The 26,831-nt window shown below is 41.4% G+C and overlaps 2 protein-coding genes across 28 annotated transcripts in view; one reads left to right on the top strand and one right to left on the bottom strand.

Annotated features, from left to right (window-relative positions):
* Window positions 1-10,046, top strand: part of SCLT1 (sodium channel and clathrin linker 1) — a 47,124-nt gene extending 37,078 nt beyond the window's left edge. For 19 of the 21 annotated variants that reach the window (XM_060278598.2, XM_088660328.1, XM_035114065.3 and 16 more), the window contains 3 exons: window positions 4,572-4,650; window positions 5,346-5,441; window positions 6,193-6,609. In XM_060278598.2, coding sequence (XP_060134581.1) covers window positions 4,572-4,650; window positions 5,346-5,441; window positions 6,193-6,255 — 238 coding nt within the window. In that variant the 3' untranslated portion in view covers window positions 6,256-6,609. Of the gene's footprint in view, window positions 1-4,571; window positions 4,651-5,345; window positions 5,442-6,192; window positions 6,610-9,297 lie in introns of those variants that run through there. The other 2 variants (XM_088660319.1, XM_088660327.1) reach the window with 1 other exon arrangement.
* The window catches only part of JADE1 (jade family PHD finger 1), a 58,914-nt gene continuing 39,687 nt past the window's right edge, over window positions 7,605-26,831 (bottom strand). For all 7 annotated transcript variants that reach the window (XM_035114057.3, XM_088660315.1, XM_088660316.1 and 4 more), the window contains 5 exons: window positions 24,117-24,284; window positions 23,374-23,490; window positions 17,691-18,221; window positions 15,488-15,605; window positions 7,605-12,147 (listed from right to left, as the gene is read on the bottom strand). In XM_035114057.3, the coding sequence (XP_034969948.3) occupies window positions 11,246-12,147; window positions 15,488-15,605; window positions 17,691-18,221; window positions 23,374-23,490; window positions 24,117-24,284 (1,836 nt within the window). In that variant the 3' untranslated portion in view covers window positions 7,605-11,245. The remainder of the gene's footprint in view (window positions 12,148-15,487; window positions 15,606-17,690; window positions 18,222-23,373; window positions 23,491-24,116; window positions 24,285-26,831) is intronic.

Consider the following 26,831-nt stretch of genomic DNA (forward strand, 5'->3'; position numbering starts at 1 on the left):
AATCTTTTGTAATAGGGCACTCTGTGTGACGTCAAAATGTGGTGCTACCAAATGAATCTTCTTAATTTTGTGCCCCCTCGGCTCAGGGCCCTGTGCAGGAGAACCTTCCACACCACCCTAAATCTGGCACTGCCTCTTACTATTACAGTCAGAGGTACATACCACTCTGGCCCTGCCTCTGTCACACCTTCATTGGCTCTAAACTTTTAAGGAAATAAAAAGTCATAAGTGTTTACCAAGCAGTAGCAATAGTGGCTATATGTTATATACTATTTGGTTACTGCATTTGGCATTGTTGTCACAGGTACATGAAGTGGGGGTAGTTTGGCCAGTAAGGAGCCCCATCTGCACTGCCACCCTGTGGTGCCTATTTGAGATCATTTGGAGTTTCTGTGGGCTCCTATGGGGGTAGATATTTGCTTTTATAGTTCCCAGTGGAGAATAAAATTCTAACCAAGATAGCAACTTCATCATTTTTTTTCTCCACCACACCCTGAACTCCACCTGTTTCTTGGACACCCTTACATCAGGGCAGTTATACTTACATCATCACTTAAGGTTACATAGGTTTAAAGGATTGAGTAGCAATCCTATTCTTGTTCAGGATAGGACAGAGAGATATTGTGTGTGTGTGTGTGTGTGTGTGTGTGTGCATGTGTGCGCGTGTTCGCACGCATGCCATTTTGCAGCACCAATTCCCAAACTTTGAGATACTTGAAACAAACAGATAAATCCTATATGAAATACCCATTAAAGTACATAGAGTCAGGTGGCCCCAGGCATTATGGGAATGTATTTTAGAATTTCCAGGTTCAGTTTTAACAAGTCTCCAAGGGAGTTCCTTGAAGTGTCTTAAGATACTCAGATCTCGATAATGCAGATTCAGCGTATGCTAATTGTGCATGCTCCTAATGTTGAAGTGACCTCAGTGCCTTTCATTTATTAAAATCCTTTCACCTTACTAAGGAGCCCCATCATGTTGAGAGCCACTCTGGGAGTTAATTGGCTGAAAAGCAGGCTATAAAAATCAGGGATAAATGAAAATGGGTCACTTAAATTGTTTGTGTTGCTCTTCAAAGATCCCCCAGTATCTTCAGTGGCATTATTTCTATCATAATGACCTATAATCCTACAGTCCTTTTTGCTCATTACTGCTGTTACAAACTGTACTGTGAAATCAGAGAGGAGTTTGGGGTTGTGGTGGTATGAGCCAACCTATTATTAATCGTAATAATATTATCACCAGCATTTCTATACTACCCTTCCTCTCTCAAAATCAAGTAAGAATAGCTGTTAATCTTACACATTCGTTGTAAACATTCCTTCAGCTGGGGAAATGTAATTCCTATTGAATCCACTGAGACTTAGGTGTTTGATGCTAGGCACAGGCTAACAAGTTAAGGTCAGGATGCTAGTTACCTTGTGCACACTGGAGTGCCTGCAGTTTCCTCCTCTTTCAGGAGCTCATTGTACCACATCAGATGTTTCCGGGCAGCATTCTCCAGCTTCTCAGAGTAGTATTTCAGGCAGTGAATGATGCAGCATGGGAGAGGGGGCAAACAAAAGCTTCCTGTGCAGCTGTTTGGATCCCCTTAAATTAACACTATTTTGAATAAATCAGTTTTGAGTTTCATAGGCGTTCTTTCTGAATCATGGTTGTATCTTTATATCTTTAAGCTTTTGGTCGTACTGCTTTCTCATGATTTCCAAGACTGATCCTTCTGGGATAGTATAGTTGTTCATTATTAGGTATTAGCTAGAGCAGTGTTCTTTTGACATACCATCTAGTCTATTAAATAAATTACATCATATTTAGGGACCTTTGAGTCCCCCCCCCTTCATTTCTACCCTGTTATTTTTGGCTGGAATTCTGTAATACTTGGCAACCATAACTGTTTATTTTAAGATATTGATTAAAAATGTTAACAGGATGAGAAACAGCTGCAGGTACTGGCAGTCTACAAAATATATAATTACTAAGAATAACTGAAGCATAATACGGCATAAGTCAATAGAAAAACATCTGGAATGTGCTGTATGTGTCACATGAGAATTTTGCATGAAACACTTCCCACAGCTGGCAGATTTATTATCTTTTCTGCTCTACTACTAAACAGCTCACCTTTGTTTTCCACACATAAGCCTTTGTGGTAGACACTTGAGCAATTTTCTGCAAACTTCATTTACCTATTTTAATAAGGCAAATTCTCTGGAATATGTAGGAACAATTGGGACTGATTATCGCTCTGATAGTTTTATACTATGTCACCTTTCTTCTGGGGGACAACTGCTTTTCACTATCTTGGTATTTTAGAATTACCAAACGCAAAAGGGTAGCCATGTTAAAGGTAAAGGTACCCCTGACCGTTAGGTCCAGTCGCGAATGACTCTGGGGTTGCACGCTCATCTCACTCTATAGGCCGAGGGAGCTGGCGTTTGTCCACATGTGGCCAGCATGACTAAGCCACTTCTGGCGAACCAGAGCAACGCACGGAAACACCGTTTACCTTCCCGCCAGAGCGGTACCTATTTATCTACTTGCACTTGACGTGCTTTGACACTGCTAGGTGGGCAGGAACTGGGACTGAACAACAGGAGCTCACCCCGTCGTGGAGATTCGAACCGACCTTTCAATCAGCAAGCCCTAGGCTCAGTGGTTTAGACCACAGCGCCACCCGCATCTAAGAAATGTACCGTGGCATAGGGTTTTGTGTGCAAGAGTTCAATTGTTAGATGCATGAATTGTTTGACATATATACAGATGGTTACAAGGTGGGGGTGTTGTTGTAGAGTGGGGTTAGGAAATTGAACAATCAATGCAAATAATAGGTGTTTTAATTTACTGGGGGAAGAGTAATGCAAAATAGTGTTTAGTGCAAAACAGATTTAGTGAAAAAGGTTAATGTTTCAGTCTGGTTGTGTGTGGTGAACTGCCAACTGTTGATTAATTGGCAAAGAAGATAAAGCGTAGAAGGTGTGAAGATGAACAAGCTTTTGGTAACATTACTGCTGTTTGTTGCAGAAGCTTGTATGTGTACAGGGTGTCCCAGTTTTTGAGCCACTGGAAGATGAGTAGTGGACTATAGTTTTCCTCCTAGTCCTTCAGATTACACAAACTAACTACTTGGGGGTAGGGGAGCTGATTCTCATTGTAAAGACAACATGTGAGAACCTGAGGCTCCTCTCTCCACTTCCCCAGAGAGATCAGAATGGCTTTTGGAGCCTTAGGAAATGGTACCAATGGGTCTCATTTCCCTTAGGTTCCTAGCACTGCAGAGAGGTGGCAGTGATCTCCATTCTGATCTTGGTGGGAGATTGGAGAGCTATAATGTGCAGCCTTCACAATGAGAATTATTTAAGAAAAGCCTGCTATGTAATGTGAACATCTAGTTTGGCCCTAAGAACATGAGAGGAAAGAGTTCTCATAGCCAGACAACAATGCTATGAGTCCTAGAGCCCAAGGCAGTGTGGTTTCTAGGATTCCCCAGTTTGTGGATCTTGGAAACAAATAAAAAATAACTTGCTCTGATCACTTGAGGTGTGCCTGCGTAGATTTTTCCTGCCCTCCTATGATACATTTTTGCACACATTGTTCCTTTCAGTATTCCATGGGTGTGAAAAATGCATTGTTCATCAAAATCTGCACATCCTCCTGTTCGTAGGGCAGTTGAAACCCTGGGTCAGACAAACCAGAGTTTGGGACAAGATCCATTGCAGGAGAAGGGATTGGGGTGCCCCAGCCTCAAGCTTGCAAACCTGTTCACAGAGATAGGATGTTCTATTTCTACAAGCTTCATTAATAAATTTGAGGTAGTAGGCAGGACTTTTGGCATTTGCTCAGTGGTACAAGACGCCAGGGCGAGGTAAAGATTTCCTGTACACAGTGTGCATCTTGTTGCAGGAGCTACTTTGCTCAATACAAATAAGACAACCAACCATAGCTATTTATGAAAATAAAATGCCTCCAAACTAGCTGTACAACAACTGAGTTGCTACTCAGACTTCAATGAGAAGAAAACTGAGTGGGAAGGCATGTGCACTCAACAGACCTCTTCCTTGAGTTTAGTGGAGTGTTTGCTCCCACTTTTTAGCTCTGGAAGGTCCAGCTTTGCCCAGGATCCCATGTGTCCCTGTAGGGAGACCATGACATAAGTGGTATCTAGGTTAATACTTGATGGACACTGTCCATAGGATTATATTGCTTATTTTGTCACATTAAGCAGGGATGTGGCATTCCAGATGTTGGATTCCAATACCCATTAGCCCAGCCAGCATGGCGAGTAGTCAGGGATGATTAGAGCTATAGTCCCAACTCCTGGAAATCCACAAGTCCCCTGTCCTTAATAAAAAAAGTTTGTATTTTTGTGAATCTGTCCTATAACAGTACTGTCACAATACTAAATATGGCCATTATTGGTATCTCTTAAAGTACTATCCTTTTCATACTTCATTGGAAGGAAGGAATTTGAAAGAGGGAAGAATATATGATTGTCCCATATTCCTCTGGAAATGAGTTAGGTCAACATATATGTTGATTTTCATTAATGAGTTTCTTTGATCTTGTTTCATAGAAGTGAGCTGAGCCGTCAGAAAATTCACACCCAGGAGATACTTTGTCAGCTGGAAAGAGCAAATGAAAAGGTTATTGAGGTAAGAGAATGATCCTCATCCAAATGCTGTGTTTTAACTAGATGTACATCTTGTGAACTCATAATTGGTTTATTAGAGTTCTTAGAGCAATTCTCAACTGGAAAACTCTGTCCTATTTGTGATCATACACTGGGAAAAAAGTGCTAGAAACATTTATTTTACTATTATTAAAACATACAGCTTTGTTCATAGCTAATTTTGCGCTGTTAATTTTTTTTTTTACTAGGTGATGGTTCCTTTCTGTGATCTTTAGCTTGTCATTTTTTTTCTGCAATGGCTGGTTCAATTTTTGTAACAACTAAAAAAAATTCTGTCACAATTAGCCCTCCTAAGCACTGATCTTTATAGTTCTGCCTCTCTGGACAGCCCATCATCTGTCCTTACTTTCCTTTAAAGGCCAACTGATTGAAGCATCTCAGGAGTCCAGCACCACCCCTTCCCTGTTGAAATTTGTACTTGTAACTTCCTTAATATTATGTTTTTTATATATAAAAGTTGTGTCATGAGATTCCGAAGACTGGAAATCCCTGTCAAGGGTAGACACAATGCATAGGAGCAACCTGCCTTGTTTGCCTGTTAGTCGGTTCCTGGCTTTGCCATTTACCAAGTTTCTCTTCCTTAAACCTTGTTTCCTGAAATATGTATGATCTGATAACATAAACTTAAATTTGTAATGAGCTATTTCATTTATACAGAATGAAAAATTAATGATGGAACATCAAGAGAAAGTCAACAGACTTCAAAGGCGACTAAGCCAGGCAGAAGAGAGGGCAACCACAGCATCTCAGCAGGTATCTAGAAATAAATCAGATCAGCACCCTTATTACAGCTGCATAACCAAAAATCTTTAATCATAACATTATTAATATGCCGCCCATCTGATTGGTTTGCCCCAGCCCCTCTGGGCAGTTCCCAGCAAAATATTTAAAACACAATAAAATATCAACCATTAAAAACTTCAATGTCTTCTAAAAGTCAGATAGTTGTTTATCTCCTTGACATCTGATGGGTGGGTGTTCCACAGGGTGGGCACTACTACCGAGAAGACTCTTTGCCTGGTTCCCTATAACTTTACTTTTCGCAGTGAGGGAACTGCCCGAGGGCCCTCGGAGCTGGACCATGTCTGGGCTGAACGATGGGGGTGGAGACACTCCTTCAGGTATAATGGGGCAAGGCAGCTTAGGGCTTTAAAGGTCAGCACCAACACTTTGAACTGGGCAGCCTTCAAATTGGATCATTTAATGAAGAGCTGAATCAGGGTCTTAACAACTCTTAAAACTGGCAACTGTGCAATTCTTCTATGTATTCATAATGAAGGTGGCTTTCACTCAGTAAACCTTTCAGAAAAAAACTTCGGAATCATTTGAATATATATATATATATATATATATATATATATATATATATACCTTAAGTATATTCTAGAAGCAAAATAAAATAATTTCCTCACTCTATCTGTACTTCAGCTTGCATTATAATCCAATTAGTTTAAAGATTCCTACTGAAGAAACAAATTATTGTTTTGTTTTGTTTTAATTACAGCTCAGTGTGATTACAATGCAGAGGAAAAAGGCTGCCTCCTTGATAGAGTTGGAAAATACTTGAAAGTAATATATTGTTCTTCCACACAACATGTAAGTTGGGGCTTCTTAAGAGCAGCATTGGAGCATTAGGACATATCATGCACAGAGTGACTTCTATAAAAATGTGCATCACTGTTGCCCGAGAAAATAATCACTGTGGCTTCTCCACAATAAACATTAAGCAGGTAACTGCAAATACATATTGAAGTGAATTAAAGCTAGATGGAAAGGTGGTTTTCCATATAACGTTTTGTTTTATGGAAGAAAACTTTGCCACAAAGTTTGAAATACACAATTGCTGAATTTTAAGGTGTGTTTTTTTTTTACAACTGACAGTACCTAGTGCTGTGTTAATAAACTCAACATTTTAAAACTATTTTTTCCCATGTAAGGTGCTCAATTTGAAAACAAATTGGCCCTTGTAAAATTGCTATTGTGTTTATTATTTTACTTTATTTATTCCTTAATGTTAATTGAAACCAGTAATACTACTCTTTTCTGGTCCCCCACATTCTTGTGGATATACAAACAGTTCCTATTACAGATGGATACTTCAAAGATGTTGTTTACAGGATTCAGAATACTATTGCATTTCCATGTTGTATAATGTAGGAACTACCAAAGAATCAAAAGGGCTTTTAGCATTATGGCTTGAGACATGTGTTTCCAATGCACACACACCTGAGTAACTTGGCTGGGAATTAGCCTCTCAGAAATAAGTGGATGGGAAGGAATTTAGCATCATGGCAGGGAAACCTTGGCCTTCTGCAACCCTGGGTACTATTTCTGCTGGAGTGCAGGCTGTTATCTGGTAGAGCTGCCTCAGAAAACTGGCACCTTAGCCAAATTGGCAAGTGCAGCACAAGACTTTGGGTCTATATAGTAGAGTACCATGGTGGGTACTTAGAGGAGGGACGAAGAATGTTTAAATTTCACAATTTCAATACAATAAAAGGGGAGAGATTGCCTTGTAAAATGTATGGAGTAAGCATGAGTCACTGAAGTGAGAGTAGGAAGGAATGTGAGAGGAGAGCAAAGAGGTGGCAGTGAGCCAAGGCCAGCTTCACTGAGATGGGTTGGAGAAAAAATAACTATAGGAAGAAGACTGCAATGGGCTGAAAGACAAGGAATGAGATGAGTTATTGTCATTTTTAAGTCTACTGAGATGAACAGAGAAGGGGGAATCCTCAGTAGCAGATTATATCCAAGAGCAAGGAGAAAATCCAGACTCCTAGCATTTCCACCAAGTAGGGATGGAAAGTGATGGGCCACCTAGGCAGAAGTTGCAAAGGTAAGTCTAGCTGAAAAGCTTTTCTGCTTCTGGAATCTTGTGGAAGTAGCAGCATAGATGTCAAATCATAACACTTGACGTGTATTGCAAAATGTACAGCATTTATTCACATACAGACAAAGGCACAATTCTACTAAATATTTTAACAAAAAAATACAGCCATCTTCAACTAGGTCTTTATAAATACTTCAAAAAGGGAGGAAAATAAATACAGGATTGGGCCATGTAATATAAAATAGTCATCTCTACATATACTTTATTTCTGATTCTTTTTTGTCATCATGCACCTGTTTTCAAATTTGAGCAAAATGGACACCAAAGCTAGGCACATAGTGAAAAATCATCTGTACAGGGTTTTACAAATGTAGTAATGAAAGTTTTTAAAAGTTTTTTTAAATAATATTTGTACACATGAGACATGTATAACATTCCATTCATTTAGGGAGTGTGTGTGTGTGTCCATCCGTCCATCCCCAAAACCTAACAGATAGCATTCCAGGTCATTACAGAAGGGTTTATTAAGCCTACATTTCAATGTAGTACACCAATCAAAATCAAGAAATGTCTTGGGCATTCTGCATAAGGAAAACGGTGAAACCTAACAAGAAATAACAGCTGTTTCCATATTAACAAAATGAATGCAGTAGTAGGTAAGGATCACTGCTCTTTTTCCTCTCAGAGTAGCATGTAACTTGTACAGTTGCAGCTATGGGGGAAAGCACAATTTATTTTTCTCTTTTGTTTTTCTTAATTTTTGGTTCAGCATTATTCAAAAATCAGAAAGCTTATTAACCTAAACATGGTGGGGAGCAAAACAGGTAAGGCATTGCTCTGCACAAATGCTATCATTCCTAATAGTGCAAATGTTATGATATTTCTTTCAAAATAAGTCATAACATTGAATAATGTTTACTTATAATCAAATTTATTTTATTCCTTCTATGGCTTGATGAACAACACCCTTACAGGGCAGGCTAACTGATAATATTTCACTCAACCCTCACCCAAAATACTTACTGTATTGAAAAGTAAATTAATCACGTCCCTCTTTTCCCATATTTTAACAAGAACATATCTGCTTTTAAAGCAGCAAACCTGGTCAACATACCTATAAGATATGAGTAGTTTAATCAGAAGCAATAAAGCCTTATAAAACTACATCTTTCATATCACTATTTTTTTCATTTCCAGTATCCTAAACTGTTGTCACTATCTTGATCATGTTAAGATTCAAGGCCTCAGTGTCTTAATCTTATTCTGATCCAAAGCTAGGCATGGATTGGAGTACACTGAGAATAGAGGTGTGCAGGAGGGACTTGTTCTATTTACTTCACTTCTGGAGAATTCCTCTGGTTAAGCACTTGCAACAGCCTCTATCTGTGTGAAGTTCTGTGCATGCGCTAAAACTCCAGTGTGCTAACAGCACCTGCTAGTTTAGGGCTCTTAAATATACATTAAGGTTCACTTCAGATGCGCCTCCAAACATTTGTTTGAGAAAACATGTACAAACCACAAAGTTGCACATTTCCCTTCCCCTCCCACATGGATCCCCTTTCAGCTGCCTGTTTAAGCACAAACCAGTTTGCTGTAACATCTGCCCTCCAAACTAGATTTGGAAGCTCCACTTGCAAGTGTGGTTTCTGATTCTAGTACAAGCAATATTGTAAATATGGGCAGTGCCAAACAAGAAACTGAGAGGAACCAAGAGTAAATGGAGATGATGTGATCCCACAACTAATTTCTAAATCTTGAGTTTGTTTTCATTTGTTTTAGGATTGTGACCTCTGTTCCAGAAGCAAATAGGAATGAATTCTGAGAGCTGGTTCCCAAAATACATCATCATGCAAACTCCTACTAAATATATTTGATTCACAGGTACACACATTACATTTTTCCAAGTGGAGAAGGCCAGGGCTGCTTGCATGTAAGGAACATGTACTGTGTCAACCTCCCCAAGCAGTTTTTTGATCATTCAGTGACTTGCATAGCAAGATGGAACAGCAGCAATCCAGTTCTCAGTTGAAACCCCTGGAAGACTCAAGTCAAATTGCAAGGCTTCAACATTTCTTTCATAGCTGTAAACCCACTTCTTGCGAGTGAAGTAGCTGTTGATGGACTGGGGGAGGGCTGCCCATTTTTATTTTTATTTTAAACACCTACAGCTGCTTAAACTTTCTTAAAACTAGGTTATATCTGATTTTACATCAAAGTTCTGTCCCCAAAGTTACTGCAGCCTAAAACTACGTTATGTGCATTATAGATGCACTCGCGATAGAGACACACACTCTATGGGTGCAAAAAAGAAAGAAAAAGACTCTGAACGATCTGTTCATCTTATTGCTGATGGCTTATTCTCATTAGTTATTGCAATTCTTAAAATGATGTAATCAGAACACAAGCCCCTCCTTGGTCAAATCTAATCCTTATCATAAAATCATGTTGTTAAATTGGCTTGAATGTAAAACGCTACTCACATCTTATTGCCTTTCCATTGTATTCAAAATATATATATATTTATTACATCCTTCTCTTTTTATTTAAAGTAACCCTTGTGTGTCAGAAAATTGCATATCCCAACACATACCGTTAGTGCATATTGGGAAAGGCTGCTGACTAGAGCCTTTAGAAACATGGGCATATCTTCAAAGCAAATTTCAGCCTGTTTACCTGTCATGGCTTCTCCCCAAAAACCTGGGAATTGTGTGATGAGATGCTGAGAATGCGTTATTGAAAAATCTGTTGCCCATCAGAGTTACAGTTCTCAGGTTGGAGAGTAGACAAGGAAGGAGGGGAACCATGACAGCAAAAACTATTTACTATTTGCAGTGTAGACGCACTGAGTCTTTCCCACTTGAATTGTCATCATATTTCGGATGGGCATTGTCAGCAGAATATAGCAGGCTACAAGTCTGCCTTCCTTCTCAGAACAAGATAAAAAGTACTTTTAAGACATACTCTCCAAATTTGAGGAGCTGAGTAGTTTTCATACTCTTAGTCTGAGTCCCTTCAGAATAGCACTATGCTGCTACTGTTTTCACAATTGGTCAGCTTGGTTCTATCCCTTCAGGTATCTTAGTAGTCATGGTAAATTCCTCTTACCTGCTTGATGGGCTTTTATGAAAACTCTTCTGGGGTTCATAAAGCTGCCAGGGAAAAAACACCACCACCACCACCCTAAAACAACAAAAAATGCAGACTACTAGGGCTTAGTCCTAGCACAGCATCACCAAAGTGACAATTTAGAGTGGACGATGCAGTGCAGGGTGATTATAACCACCATTGTAAATCCTTGTGTACTAACAGCTTGTGCTTTTCAGAGACAGAGGAAAATCCTTAGTGCTATCCACCTAAATCAGGGTTTCCCCATCCAAATCTACCCCCATTAAGTGTTTGATTTTGATTTTATCTTTTAATTTGTATTCATCTTATTGATCAATTGGCATAGCAAGATCATCTTCTCATGTGATTTCTTCAGAAAAGTTGCAATTAAAAAAGGTTGTAATCTCACGGACATGACGGGTGGAGGACAAACTCTTAGTCAAGTGCACGTAAACATATTTCTACAGCCCGGAGAAAACAGGCTCACTCTTGGCTTATATTGTAGCCATGTGTAAGGACCCCCCCACCCTTCTTGTCACACCAATAAATAACGCAGAGTGGATAATTTTTCCAGGCTGGGGCTTCACTGATTCCAGTGCTGCTATTGTGTCCCACTCTCTAGTCAGGAGGCAAGGATGCTTCTCCTAATGATGTCTGTCCTCCTAGGAATAGTGCTATTTGAACTGAGCCTTTGTTGCCTGCATTTCTTCTCGGCCATCTCAGTTTCTGAATCGCTCATCTCAGCATCAGGGGCGTACCCATCATTCTCGCTGTCCACTTTTAAGTTGCTTTTGGCCCTCTCTTTAGGGGAAACTCGACCCAGGCCCGAGTAAGGATAGTTAGAGTTTTGGCGGCACATCTCTTCCTGCCCTTCTCCCTGCTGTTGTCTTTCTCCTTTCTTTGGAATTCGGAATCCTCCCCAGTTTTTCACAGGGCTTCTGGGTGTCGTAGGCACTTTAACCGGAGTTGGATTATAGTTCATTTTGAAAAAAGATCCATTGCATTTAGGCACTATATCCCTCCGGGTTCCAGGTGCTGACCTGCCACTCGGGTGGTTCACGGCCCTTTTGTTTTCTAACTGCCTCTGAGACAGTTCGTTGGGTCTCAGGGGTTTGTGGTTGTGTTTAGAAGGTTTCTCCTTCAGTCCTACCTTCATCACATCACAATGGGAATGATTGTCTCTTCTCTTCCTGTGGTCTGCTATAACAACCCCATTCTTCTGTTGTGCTGATCCAATTTGTGCTTCTGCAAATGTCTTTTCAAAACTGAAAAAGCTACTGGGAGTTGCAAAGCCTTCCCTTTGGCTGGGCTGCTTGAGTAAAGATTTGTCATCATGCCCAGAGCTCCTCCTCATCCGCTCTCTCTTCTGTGTTTTTTTCAAAGAATGACTCAATGACATGCCCATTTGCTTTCTGAAGAAAGCTGAGTGCCATTTCAAATCCTCTATCTGAGGTGCATCTGGGCCCAGTGGTGAACTGTTGAAGAGCATTATATTTTCCATAGAGGAGGAGGAGGAAGGCATGCCTGCAAAGACACAAATGGGTTAATGTTTATCTGAAGCAGCTTTCAAGCATTTTTGAGTTTCATAGCCAAGAATGTCCTTTAGGTGGATCCAGACTTAAGTAATGTGCTTGGTTCCCAGTGAAATCAATGGGCCTTTAAGTCATGACTAAGGTGTCACAATTATTTCAATAGTACTTAGGTTCAATTAGCTAGTCTTGATCCAACCTGCTGGTTTTTTTTTAAAGGGTTTTCTCTAAACAGCTAAAACACGGAGCACCAGTTTCACAACACTGAACATGTGGCAATAAGCTATCTGTGTCAAACTTTTTTTTAATTAATGGCAAGATTTTAATAGGGCTTTACTGCTCTGAAAAAACCCCACTTCTCCCTGATTAAATACATGTCCCTTTACATCAGAGGCTGACTTCTCTATTTCTGCTTAGTTACATGGGGCAATAATTGTAGAGTTTTAATAAATATCACCAGAATAACTAAAAATTAAGGCAAGATGTTGCTTGCCTTTGTACGGATATATGGTGTGTCAGAATATTGGCGAGAGAGTCAAACTGGAACAAATAAGCAGTACTGGAATAGACAGTAATATTTTTCTACTTGACCCAGGGGACCAGATTCAGTGAAAGGTAGGTGTACATAAAGGTAAAGGGACCCCTGACCATTAGGTCCAGTCGTGACCAACTCTGGGGTTGCGCGCTCATCTCGCGTTATTGGCCGAACCAGAGCAGCGCACGGAAAAACGTTTACCTTCCCGCTTGGAGCGGTACCTATTTATCTACTTGCACTTTGACGTGCTTTCGAACTGCTAGGTTGGCAGGAGCTGAGGCCGAGCAATGGGAGCTCACCTCGCCTCAGGCATTTGAACTGCCGAACTTCTGATCAGAAAGCCTTAGGCTCTGGTTTAACCCACAGTGCCACCTGCATCCCATTTAAATCAAAGATTCATCACAAGTGTGGTTACTTGAATGCAGCTTCCACTGATATGAACTGGATTTCTGAGGGTCATAGGCCTATCGGTATTCCATTGATTTCAGTTGGGTAGGGATAATGTGCTTAACCCTCCCACTGAAATCTACAGGACATTCCAGTGCTGAACTCCCAAATATACTGTGTTCATCATGTGGAAGTTCCAGTGAAATCAATGAGACACTTTGCATGTTTGGAAACAAATTAATACTGAAATGTCCAAATCTGTGAGTACACTTTGCTGAATGTCAAAGTTTGTATGTTCATTGGTCGTTTAATTAGGTAGCATAAGCATAGGAAACTACAGATGTCAGAGCTTGATCTCATTTTGCTTTGTCCCCAGATTTTAACGAAAACACACTTGCCCTGAGAATAGGTGCTTTAAAGCTTACAGTTCACCAAAGTGAACACATCTCCATTAGCCAGGGGTGGCAACCCAACAGAGGCCCAGCTTTGCTGCCTGCCTTAGGAATGCAAGAACAAGGGGACTGGGGAAGGAATTTGTCGAGCCACAACAGAAGTGGCAAACTGGCCACTTCATTCTATTACTTGCTGCACTAGCAGCTAGATCATATTGCACCAAACCAGAAAACTCCTCAGGGTTGGGTTATGTTAGCAGCCATGTTAGCATAAGCCAGGGTTGCATGGATGTTGTAATAAACCTACATATTAAAAACACCAACATCCAATGCTTTAACACTGGATTTTAAGGCAGCTAAACTGGTGCTGCTGATTGAAATGGGAAGGTCATTCAGCTGCAGCAGTTTCTTGCTCAACGGGTACTAGCGTCTTTGAAGAATATATAGTTAAAAGCTAGCTATTTCTTCTGGGTTCATGCTTTTAAAGCACTTTCTGACTGGCAAGCCACATTAAAGAAAGGTCGTTGTTCCACTTAGTTTCTGACTGTCTCCAAAGCACTTTGCTTGTCAGAGTAAGACACTTAGGTTTAAAGAATGTGATAAAAAGGCAGACTTTTCTAGCTCAATTCATTTTTAACATAATAGACTCTTGGAGCTCTGTTCTCCTGGCAGTATTTTCCTCCTTGAGCATTTGATAAATTTCAATTGTGGTTGAAGAGAGTCAAGTTGTCAACCATTTGTAAAAGAAAGTTAAGTGTAGCAACTAGGATGCATTGTTCATCTTATGACATTCATGCCCCTGATGTTATAAAGAAGGAATAAAAATATGTTCCAGATGAATACAAGCAGGGGGAACGATACTCCTGGTTTCATAATCCAGACCATAAAGTTATCTATTGCACATAACGGAACAGCAAATATATATATTTTGTCAAACAATACTGATTTTAATTAAAATTAATAATCAGTTTTGCACAATGAGATAATTCAGAATTTGGAACATTGCTTTCATTGTCAGCTGTGGGTGGGGGAACACAAGGACTTATGTAATCCTTTTCTCATGTTCCCCTGCGTCTTAGTTGCAAAGCATCAACAAAACAATGTAAATGAAAAAAACTGAATAGACCACTAAACTCACTGCACAAAAATTGAGTCAGTTTTCAAAGTAAGACAACATAAACAAATATTAACTGTGCTTTAGAATTTGTCTGCGGGTGCTAATATACTATTGAAATTGCCACTCAATTTCAATACAAGTGGAAATAAATATGCTTTAATAAATTGCTAGATTATAGATAAGAACAAAATTAAATTGTTCACATGTACCCAGGTTGTGATTGTGAATAATCTGATTTAGATGGAGGGCAAGCAAAAATAAGAATTTTAATTAAGAAGCTGTAAGAATTAAGTAAAGGAAATTTTGAGGAGTAGGATCTAAGGAAATCTACATAATGGCAGCTAAATAATGTTGGAGGAAAATAACTGCCAGGTAAGATTCAGACTTGCACGAATATAAACATAAATAGCAAGTGATTTTATATTTATATAAAGAAAATACTTTTGAGTGGGACCTGTATACACTTCACTGATTGAATAATACTATATTGGGAAGTACAGGCTGGTGGGTAAGGAGTTATGAAACTGAATACATCTGAAATGTAAAAACATAAAGCGCAAACCTATTCAACTTTCAGGAGGGAAAGCAGATCATCTCCATCGCAAAATATAAAAAGAGCCAGCAAGTGGCAAAACACATACAGAGGCCTACTAGCAATGGTTTTTAATAGCTATCTACTATAGCAATCCACAAGTCCCTCAGTAAGTCAGAGAAATTATCAGTCTTTCAAATATTTAAACGTGGTTGGTGGTTTTTTCTCAGTGTGCAGGGTTATGGTGAAATGCAAGCCAATACATTTCATTACAGTGCACGAAAACATTACAGCAATAATTTTCATTCCAGACCAGTATGCCAACACATTTGCCATGCCATACTCCAACACAAAAAGACAAACGGAACTCACCTGAAACTCTTTCATGCTCCACAAGATTTGTATAGAGATTGAATATCTGTTCCTGGACTTTGCAAACAGATCTTTTAATTTTTTCCCGTCGGGTCACCATATATGTTAGGTTTCGTACCTAAAAACACAATGTGCAGCACTATGTTGATTCACGTAAGAGAAACATATTTTGAAGTTGATATTTGAATTTTAAAAACCACCTAAAAAGAGGAGCTTTTCCAAGCTAGAAGACATTTTGCAACCCAATCTGGCATGTGTTACTAGTGCTGAAGGAGAGGTATGTTACACCAGCACAGAGGACCACTTTTCTTTATTCCTACTTCCCACATTAAGAACCTACAAAGAGGTCCTCCTCCAATGGTCTTCTGCTGGTTCCCTCACTGTGAAAAGTTACAGGGAACCAGGCAGAGGGCCTTCTCGGTAGTGGCACCCACCCTGTGGAATTTCCACCTTCCTCACTTTGGGTTGCCCTGTTCTAGCTCTACAAGCCCTTATTGAGGTGAGGCAACCAAAGCTGTACAAAATATTCCATTGCGCCACAGATTTGTATAATGACATATTGTTGGTTATATTTTAAATTTCGTTCCTAATGATCGCAAGCATGGAATTTGCCTTTTTCACTGCTCCTGTACACTGAGTCAATATCTTCACAGAGTTATCCGCTACAGCCCCAAGGTCTTCCTAGTCAATTACTGCCAGTTAAGACCCCACAAGCACATAGGTGAAATTTAGGTGGTTTGCTCCAATGTACACCATGTTACACTTGCATCGCATTTGCCATTTTACTGCCCATTCACTCAGTTTGGAGAGATTCTTTAGAAGCTCTTCCCAAACCCTTTCATTTTAAGAGATCTGGAGCTAAATGTTGTTGTTATTTAGTCGTTTAGTCGTGTCCGACTCTTCGTGACCCCATTGACCATAGCACGCCAGGCACTCCTGTCTTCCACTGCCTCCCGCAGTTTGGTCAAACTCATGTTCGTAACTTCGAGAACACTGTCCAACCATCTCGTCCTCTGTCGTCCCCTTCTCCTTGTGCCCTCAATCTTTCCCAACATCAGGGTCTTTTCCAAGGATTCTTCTCTTCTCATGAGGTGGCCAAAGTATTGGAGCCTCAGCTTCACGATCTGTCCTTCCAGGGAGCACTCAGGGCTGATTTCCTTCAGAATGGATAGGTTTGATCTTCTTGCAGTCCATGGGACTCTCAAGAGTCTTCTCCAGCACCATAATTCAAAAGCATCAATTCTTCGGCAATCAGCCTTCTTTATGGTCCAGCTCTCACTTCCATACATCACTACTGGGAAAACCATAGCTTTAACTATACGGACCTTTGTAGGCAAGGTGATGTCTCTGCTTTTTAAGATGCTGTCTAGGTTTGTCATTGCTTTTCTCCCAAGAAATACTGGAGCTAAATACTGGAGTTGAGAACAAGTTCAGAATGGCCACATTGTTCAAAGCATCAATCAAAGGCAGGTAGCTTTCAGAACGGCTTCACATTCTCCCAGAGGGGTGTTCATGCCACACTAAACTGAAAATCTCCAAGAATCTACATTACTTATCAAACAGAATAGATGAAAGTTTATTACTTTCTATCACAGCCACACACACACTCCAGTGGCTTTTTGTGAGCACAGGAGCTCTATAGTGCACAGAAAGCTGTTCTGCCCACAGGGGGTTTTCCTACTCACTTTAATGAAGGGAAGACCCCTGCAACTACAAATGGATGTATTTATAAAGAATTCGCAATGTTGAGAGAACCTGGGAAGTCTACTCATGCAGAACAAATATGGTTTCAGAGTCCATAGCAAGGCCCACAAATTTACCATTTGCAACTGCTTCTCCCATCCTCACCTTGCAAGTCAGAAGCAGGCCTTGAAGCAAAGGATCTGGGAAATAGCAAGCACAAAGGATGTAGAAGGAAATCCCTACTGATTGCCTGAACATGTCATAACACACCACTACGCTCAAAGAAGTGCCAGCAAAAGGACGGGCAGAGGTGGAACTGCAGGTTCACCTCTTCTCTAATCATTCTGAGAGAACCTTCATAGGATGAGATCCAGGGCCACATGCATTGACCATTGTGCACCTTTCAGCTGCATTGAGCAGGATTTTTATGTCTGATCCAACAGCATTCAAACATCAGGATTGGTAAGACAACTGAGGCAAAATTAGTCTTTCAGACCTACTGAACAACACAACAACTTACCCTCTCCAAATCCTGCCGGAGGTGGGTGAAAAGCTGTAGCCGCCTGAACAGAACATCCTGCTCCCGTTTGGCCAGATTGTCCTCTTCATCTTTCTTTGGGGTGATCAAAGGTTTGTTGAAGTTTGATTTCCGCTTCAACTTCCAGTACTGGTACAAAAATTCTACAGAGTCCTCGGGAAGCTGCAGCGCCGTGGCCACTTCTGAGGCGTTGACAAAGGCATAGAACTCATCTTCCAGTTGTTGAAGCTTCTGCTTGCGAACGCTGACCCTGTGGGCCTCCTCCTGGTTTTGATCCATGCTGTCAAAAGGCTCTAGGTGAGCAGGAGGGGAACTGTCCTGTGCCCCATTCTCATTTTCCTGGCTGGTGAATTCACTGAGGTTTTCCTCATCTGACTTCTTGGTGGAACTGTGCTTGGGGCAGTAAGACTTGAACTTGACTTCATCATTGTCGGCCAGAATAGTCTTCATCTCCAAGCCACGGTCAAATGCACAAGTGACATGGAAGGCTGTGCGGCAGTTTTTCACTGAACACTGTAGGTGTGGGAAGAGGAGGGGATGGAAGAACAGATCTTAAAACATTTACATTTTATGTTTGTAGCTAACAGGTTGTGTAAAAACAATCACATGGTTTTGCAAGGCCTATGTATCTTAAATTTCATTATGAGCTCCCTTGAGCCCAACACAAGGTGGGATACAAAAATATTCACAGTGGCTCAAATCTCAAGAACCACAAGTGGACTTCTGCTGAAGTAATAGCCATCTCCTGCCTCATTGTCACTGCAGTTGCTTGCACATCCCATTAAAAAAGCTATTTCTGCTGCTTGCTATCATATTTGAATCATTGGCAAAGAAGCTCACATGTAGGCTGCATGTGGCCACACAACCTGGGAGCACTTAATACTGCAGCATTATTGAAGTTCAGCAGGTGTGGACCCAATAAGTACCTGAATGGAGGACTACCACAAGCCCCACATAAACTGCTCTGAGATTTCTAAAGGCAGAGGAGTGTGTGTATGTATGTGTATATATATATATATATATATATATATATATATATATATATATATATATGTAAACCGACCATGTTTGTTTCTCTCCACGTTTCACCAAAACCGCTTGACCGATTGCATTCAAATTTGGACGCAACGTCACATGTGAATACGTGAGTAACCACATACTGTTTGCATAGACAGACATCACAACAGTGCCAGGTAAACCCCCCAAAACCCCATGTTCCATAACACACCACTCAAGACAAAAGTGCATGCTGGGAAATAGAAGCCAGAAGCTGCATCTCACAGGGCAGGGCAGATATCAGCCGGGATCCTACCGCCGACACTGCGCCGAAAACCAAGCCACGCCACGCCGTTGCCGTCCCCTTCCCTCTCCAAAACACCTCAGCTCAGGTTTGCAGGGAGTGGAGGTGTGGACTCACCTGCGTTGGGTATGGGGGCAGGACGGGATTGGGATGGGTCATGGGTCAGGACGGGTTGGGGTGGGGTGGGGTGAATCACAGGGATGAGCCACAGCAACACTTGGCTGGGTACAGCTAGTAACAAATAAAAAGTGCTTCAGAACTTCTTCTGTGGGTCTCAAACAAGCAGCTTGTGTTCCTCTCTCCATTCCTTACCAAAGAGCCACAGCAAAGCTCTATGAAGCAAATAGCTTATGTTTCAGGATGTGCTTCGATAGGCATTAACATAGAAAAATCCCTTTACATGCTACCTCTCCTCTCCCCCCCTTCAGGGCTCTCCTCCAACTCCAATGAGGATGGAATAAATGAGTGTCACTGACATTTATGATGACAGGAAAATGCCAGACTTAACCCAAACGTATCTCACGTGAGAAATATGTGTGCGGCAGAAGGATATTTATACAGTCCTTTTGTGAAAAGGAGCCAATTATCCTCCTCCTCAGTGTTTTCCCACTCAGGTTGACTCAGCAGCCAGATGTCATTTAAAAGTGCACAGCAGGGTTCAAACTGTAGAAGCTTCAGATAAATCTACTTGAATAAAGTCAACACTGAGGCACAATATGAAAGGCGGTGAGATGTACATTGCCCTCTGGCCTTCCCCAATAAACCTTCACTGACAAACAGGCCGACAGTGACCTAAAGGCGCACTGAACAGTTTCTCCATACAGTAAAACTGAATTTTAATTTGGGCTCTATGCTGCTGTCATTTCTCACCTCTAGGTTAAAGAGTATGAGAAATCCACATTTAGCATTCAGTTGCACTAGTTGCCCATATGCTTCCATGTGTTCAAAGTTCTTGTATTAATTTACAAGGCCCTTAACAACTTGGGTCCAGGTTATCTCAAAGACTGCCTTATCTCTTATATTTCTGCTTTGTCACTTAAGTCTTTGGGGGTGTCACTTGTCTCCCATGCACAGCTTATAGCCACCAGGGGTTGTGCATTCATTATTGTGGACCCAGTTTTATAGAACTCCTGTCCAGCTACGGTCAGGCAAGCCTGCCCCCCAAAACTTATTGTGCTTACTAAATACTATTTTTTTATTCCAGCAGGCTTTTTAATTGAATTCTAATTTTACAGTTTTAATTCATTTTTAGTTTCCTTGCATAAAGTCCCCTGTACACTGCTTAGATACAATTGTAATTAAGTGGTATATAAAGTGTCAAAATAAATAAGTAAATCCTTACTGCTGTGCAGCTATGCAGTGATTTCAATTCTCCTGTTCAAATGTACACATAAAAAAGACACACTGTCACCTTGCTCCCAAAGGAAGCTGTCAACGTGGCTATTGCTAGGGTTGACAATGGCTAAAAGGACCTGGCTTTTAAGTGGTCACTCAACTGGAAACAATTAATTATAACAACATTTATATATCATGAAGCCATAACTTCAATTTCCTAAAGGAAGAGGACAATTTCTCTTAAGCATGAAACTTCTTACAGTTTTGAACTATCTACCAGCTATGCACAGACAGGAAAGGGAAGTCATCTTTAAGTTTCTTTTATATCACACGTGGCACAAGGAGGATGAAGCTAGAACAACTGAATGATCTGTGCCGTGGAAGGTTGTTAAAGAGTCCCAAAGCTTACATCTTACTTGCCATCAGAAGCAAATTAATCAAGCAGCAAAATGTTAATCTGCGATGGAAACTTACATTAAGAGCATTAAATATATTAGATTGCAGTCCTACAGTTCCCTTCTCTGAGACCGTGTGATATTCTGTACATTCTTTACAAGAATGTACAGATCTCCTAAATTAAATCTGCAGCCATATAATTACAGATATTCTATCATCATTTCAGTGGTGATATTGCTCTGTGTGCTTGTGATGCAGGCCTGCACCCAGAACCCTTCTGAGGCATCTCTTGCTGATGTAAGTTTGTCACCCACCACCCACTAATTCGTAATGGCGAAATTCCCTAGATCCATCAATGAACCAGCCCACCCTTCTTACCCCAGACATAGTCAATAAAAGGAAGCAAGTTACGCCTGCATTCAGGCCTATACTAGGCTGAATATTATGTAAGACTGCCTAAGTGTAGGATTATTTAGAACAAACTTTTATTTTCACTCTTTCACTAAACTCCCTATTTTGCCCACTATCTTGTATTTTCCATAAATATTTTAATTTTAATCCTGGGGTTGACCAGGGTTGAACATTCAATTTGAATCCTAGGATCACTTAGCTAACAGGTGTCATATATAGATGTACCAGTTGGTTTTCCATGCTACTTGCTTAGCATGGAGGTAGCAGGAACCACACATTGGATTCCAGCTGCCTTTAGGCAGGAGGGAATTTCCTAACACTGTTCTCCTCTCAGATTAAAAAAAAAAAGTTGTGTGTTTATTTCTCACCCCAAACCTAGGTGGTTTTGAAGAAAGAAGTGGTGGCAGTCTATGTATGAACAACCTGCATTAAGTGCACTAGCCTGATCCTGCACTTCAGGATAGATGGGGTGGTTTCACCAAAGCGCTCTTGGATCTTAAGAGACTAAAAATCAGAATGAAAGCCCATCGGTGTATTTCAAGGATGTGGAAGGAGTCAATCCAACAATCTGATCAAGTGCCACCTTATCAGAGCATGCCCAAACACATTCACTTGCAGGGGGAAACCAAAATACCACCCATGTCATACATACATCAATGCCTTTCCTTGTTATAGCAATGGGTAATACTGGAAAGTAACCCAATGTGCAAAAGTAATACCAGAAAACCACGAGCGAGATCCTTCCCTCAAGCACGTGCGTGGGTGTTTTTGTAAAAGGCATGCTCCCCAAAGCAACAGCAATGCCCTTTTTGGATGTTTGCATTATGAACTCTGCAGGACCTTCATAAGGAAGAACAGGACGCACCCACTAGTATCTATATTCAGGGCAAAGATTCAAGCAAACAGATGAAGGTCTGCAAAGGACTTTTAGTATTTATTTATTTATTAAAGCACTGGGCACCAATTAGATTTCTATGATTCATATTCTGTGCTTTTGTTTTACACTTTGTTTGGAAAGGGAGCAGTAAACAAAGCCTCTGGCAAAGGGCTTGAAAGGCTGTCTGGCTGCACTACTGAATCTCTGGCATATCAATGATTCAGAGTAGAGAGTGAAGCCAGGGAGGGGCTAGTGCAACTGAATGATCTACACACAGAGCAATCCCCTAACACATGCCCTTGCCCCACAGCCAAGTTCAGTTTCCTCGAAAGCCCTGCATGGGCAAGTCAATGAAAAGAATTCCCCCAACTTCCCTTCTACAGAGGGGAGGACATTGCTTGCTATATGCTTGCATCTTTCTCCATATTAAACAATTGCTTCTTTTGTAGTTAAAACACGCACCCACACATACAGGATACATTCAGGTTAGCTCCCTATTCAGGTAGCAATTCTTTCATGTTTATGAAAGCCGCCGACCTTCTGATCGGCAAGCCCTAGGCTCTGTGGTTTAACCCACAGCACCACCCACGTTGTGATACTGGCCCTAAAGAACATCTCTTCGTTCGCTTGCCCATCCGCCTGCACCAATCACCACTGCCCGCAGCTTCGTTACTCAACTGCGCAGCCCGCAACCTTTGGCATACAGCCCCAAATGCCGTGCCACAATGCTGCAGAGGTGCCAGAACGGACCAATGAGGTGCCAGAACTCAGTTCTGGTGAGTTCCGGCTGAAAAAAAGTCCTGGGTACAGGCAATTTCCTATTTACACGAGTTTCCTATTTACACATCGCAGCAAACCTGGAAGTGGCACAAAAGAGCAGGAAGTAGGAAATGAAACTCTTTTTTAAACATACCTATACCAAAATAGATTTTAGAGACTGTGGATCTTAGGAAACTATCAGGAGAAACAAAATATGAGGATGTTGCATATCTGTGTAGCTAACCAACTAAAGTGGGAGTGGTAGGGAACAGAGGCCCTCTAGACATTGCTAGACTACAACTCCAATCGTCCCTGACCACTGGCCATGCTGACTGGGGCTGATAAAGAGTTGGGGGCCTGACAACATTTATCTGGCTACAAGTTCACTACCTCAGATTTCAAGTAAGGGTCCTTGCTTTTAGCAATCATTGTGTAATATGACAACAAGGCCTAAATATCTTCAGTCCAAAGCAGACCCCCCCAAATTAAAATCCTAAATTGATGGAAGTTAAAAATGAAAGCCTCACTACAGTAGCGAGATTTTTGTAGCAAATGCATGTTCATAATACCCAGTCAGAGTGATTTACCTGTATTGATGCCCCAACCTTCTCGTTACAAAGACTGCACACCAGGGCCCATCTGCTGCTGGGAATATGGGAGACCTTTGTGATGGGCTCCATCTTTTCTGGGCTGCCAATGCTCACCTAAGAATCATTAGATAAATAAAGAAGGAGTGGTGGGAATCAAGTAGTGAACAAAGAACAGGAAGCATGGCTATCCTGGAGTGATCTTGCTATGGACGAAAAGGTAAGCTAACTATTTAAGTGTCCAACCATTTATTAAACCTATTTTTTAAGGATAGAAAATTATTACATTTTTATCACACCCTTCTTCTAAGGACCTCAGAGCAGCATGTATAATTCCCTCAGCACCACCACCCAAAGCTGTATTCATAACAACATTCTGAGGTAGTAGGATATGCAGTGAGTAAGTGACTGGTCTGTGGTCACTGACAAACAGGAATTTGAACCCAGATCTCCATAGCTAGCTGTGTTGTTTGTATCCTCACATTCTTGCAAATCCTCTTGGTCACCACTGACAGGTGGCACTACTCCAGGGTCCATGATGATGGGTGCTATTGCACCTTGTCTTCCTGCAAATTCTATTTTCAGATGCAGCTGAGGCAAGACTCTCTCCAACTGGCTGCAGTACCTGACACTCCTTGTTGACACCCACCACCAAGGCTGTCTGCTCTCACTATAAAACATACAATACTCTGTACTCTCCATTCTGAGCGTGTGCAGAGGAATCAGTTGCCTGAAACACCCACCTCAGGAATCCAGAGGGCACAGCTAACATGGACCCACTTAGTCCCACTACGAGTTGGCTTCATGGCTCCGCCTTTCTTGGGACACAACAAACACTTGGGCTGAACACCAAGAGCACAGGTTCGGCACAGCCAGCTGCCTTCTGGAACTTTTAGGATGCCATAGCATGCCTGCCACAATGACACAGAAGTGAAATGAAGAATGAAATAAGAAGAATAAGAATAAGTTTATTATTTATACCCTGCTCATCTGGCTGGGTTTCCCCAGCCACTCCCAGCAGAATAGTAAAAACATAATAAAACATCAAACATTAAAAACTTCCCTAAACAGGGCTGCCTTCAGGTGTCTTCTAAAAGTCAGAGAGTTGTTTATTTCCTTAACATCTGGTGAAGAGCGTTCCACAGGATGGGTGCCACTACCAAGAAGGCCCTCTGCCTGGATCACTGCAGCTTCACTTCTCGCAGTGAGGGAACCTCCAGAAGGCCCTCGGAGCTGGACCTCAGTGTCCGGGCTGAATGATGGGGGTGGAGACGCTCCAGATATACTGGGCCACGGCAGTTTAGGGCTTTAAAGGTCAGCACCAACACTTTGTATTGTGCTCGGGAATGTACTGGGAACCAATGAAGATCCTTTAGGACCTGTGTTATACCGTATGGTCCCGGTGGCCACTCCCTGTCACCAGTCTAGTTGCCGCATTATGGATTATAGTTTCTGAGTCACCCTATGTAGAGTGCATTGCAGTAGTCCAAGTGGGAGATAACCACAGCATGTACCAATCTGGTGAGACAGTACACAGGCAGGAAGGGTCTCAGCTGGTCTCTCTACCAGGTGGAGTTGGTAGACAGCTTCCCTGGATGCAGAACTGACCTGTGCCTCCATGGACAGCTGTGAGTCCAAAATGACTCTGGGTCTGGGAATGCTCCCTCAAAGAGGGAAGGATTCACCACCCGCAGAACCCATCGCCCAGCCCTTCCTGGCTAGCTCTTAATGAGCAGAATGGGCAAGGATCAAAGAGACAGGTGGTCATTTCACTTGTCCAAGCAGCCTGTCCACATCCTCAGAGGTAACAGATTGGAATTGATCCCATGCAACTTGACTAGACAGGACTCTAGCACTCTCCCAGAAAAATGCAGCAATGATTAAAATGCTAACAAATAATAAAAAGGACACTTCATTGTATGGTCTTGTTGCTAATATTTCTATAGCACGTTTGGTGGACATAACATTTGTTATAATACTCCCCTTGTTCAGCCTCACAGCAAATGTGTGAACCACAGCACAAGCAGCTTTGACATCCCGGTTTGGAAGAGCACCAAGCACAGGGTTAGCAAAGCTGCTTTCTACAGGGATTGGTTGCGCAGCAAAGTTTCCCACGGGGAACTTAGTTGCGCAGCCAACCCAGCTACACCTGTAACTGTCCCACACCTGAAATTACATATGAGGAGGAAAACAGTTTTGTGGGCCACACTGAGACCTGTACCGGTATCAAATTTGGCCTGAGGAACAGAGGTTCCCCAACCCTGCTGTAAAGGATGAATTCTAACTTCTTCTGTATGATTTGTCACTAAAACAGCTTCCAATTGGTCAGGACTCCACATGACTGTGGTATCTCAGGAACTGGCTTCCCCAAAATATCAACTGGATCATGTAGAAAGCACACCAGTACATGAGCTACCGTGATTTGCGACCAGGCTGCATGTGAAGTTAGTTCCAGATCCCCAAACATGCAGAACCATATTAGTAGTAGTAGTACTCGTGACACCAAGTTCATATTTGCACCTGCCTCTTAGGTTGCCCTAGATATGAGAGGTCTTACACTGCAATAGTAAGGAAATTGGAACAGGAAATAAAGAGAACTATCATAACCAGGTTACAGGTAGGTAGCCGTGTTGGTCTGGGTCGAAGTAAAATAAAAAAATTCCTTCAGTAGCACCTTAAAGACCAACTAAGTTTTTATTTTGGTATGAGCTTTCGTGTGCATGCACACTTCTTCAGAAGAAGAAGTAATTTTCTGAAGAAGTGTGCATGCACACGAAAGCTCATACCAAAATAAAAACTTAGTTGGTCTTTAAGGTGCTACTGAAGGAATTTTTTTATCATAACCAGCTGTGACAGCAAAGGGAAGGCTGATTCCTGCCTGGGTTAATAATTATCTCAATTGGAGTTAAGCCAGGACTTTGAGACTAAAATAAGAGCATGACATATAAATAAGAGCATTAACTTCTATGTCCATCTGAAAGATGAGAAGGTGAAAAAAATAGGGGGAGGTCTTCCAATGGCACAAGTGCTACTGCTTTGGGCACTGGCTCAACCTTTGCCCCAAGGAAAGGTTGACCACAGCTGTGTCACTAACATTTCTTCTTGTCACAAACAGAGGACGCCTTCAGAGGCATTTTTCTTGGCTCTGTTTCTAACTTTGTATAGTTCACTGAACTCAAAATGCAATAAGAACATCTGCCAACGTATTAAAAGGAAAAGATGAAAAATAATTAGAAGAAACTCTAAAGTAATTTTGCAAGGCAAACCATGCTCAAAAGGCAGTTTGTCCTATTGGATATGAAAACACATGTACCGTTTATGTTTTCATCAATTGCAGGACCCAAGAGACAAAATTACCCTTCTCTTGCTTATCAGGTATCAGGTATGAATGGGCATAGTTAAAACACTGGTGGGGGAACACATGACAGACTTTTCCCTCAACAGGAAGTAGCCAACCA

The sequence above is a fragment of the Zootoca vivipara genome, chromosome Z1, assembly GCF_965207765.1.
Source record: "Zootoca vivipara chromosome Z1, rZooViv2.hap1.1, whole genome shotgun sequence".
NCBI classification, from domain to species: Eukaryota; Metazoa; Chordata; class Lepidosauria; order Squamata; family Lacertidae; genus Zootoca; species Zootoca vivipara.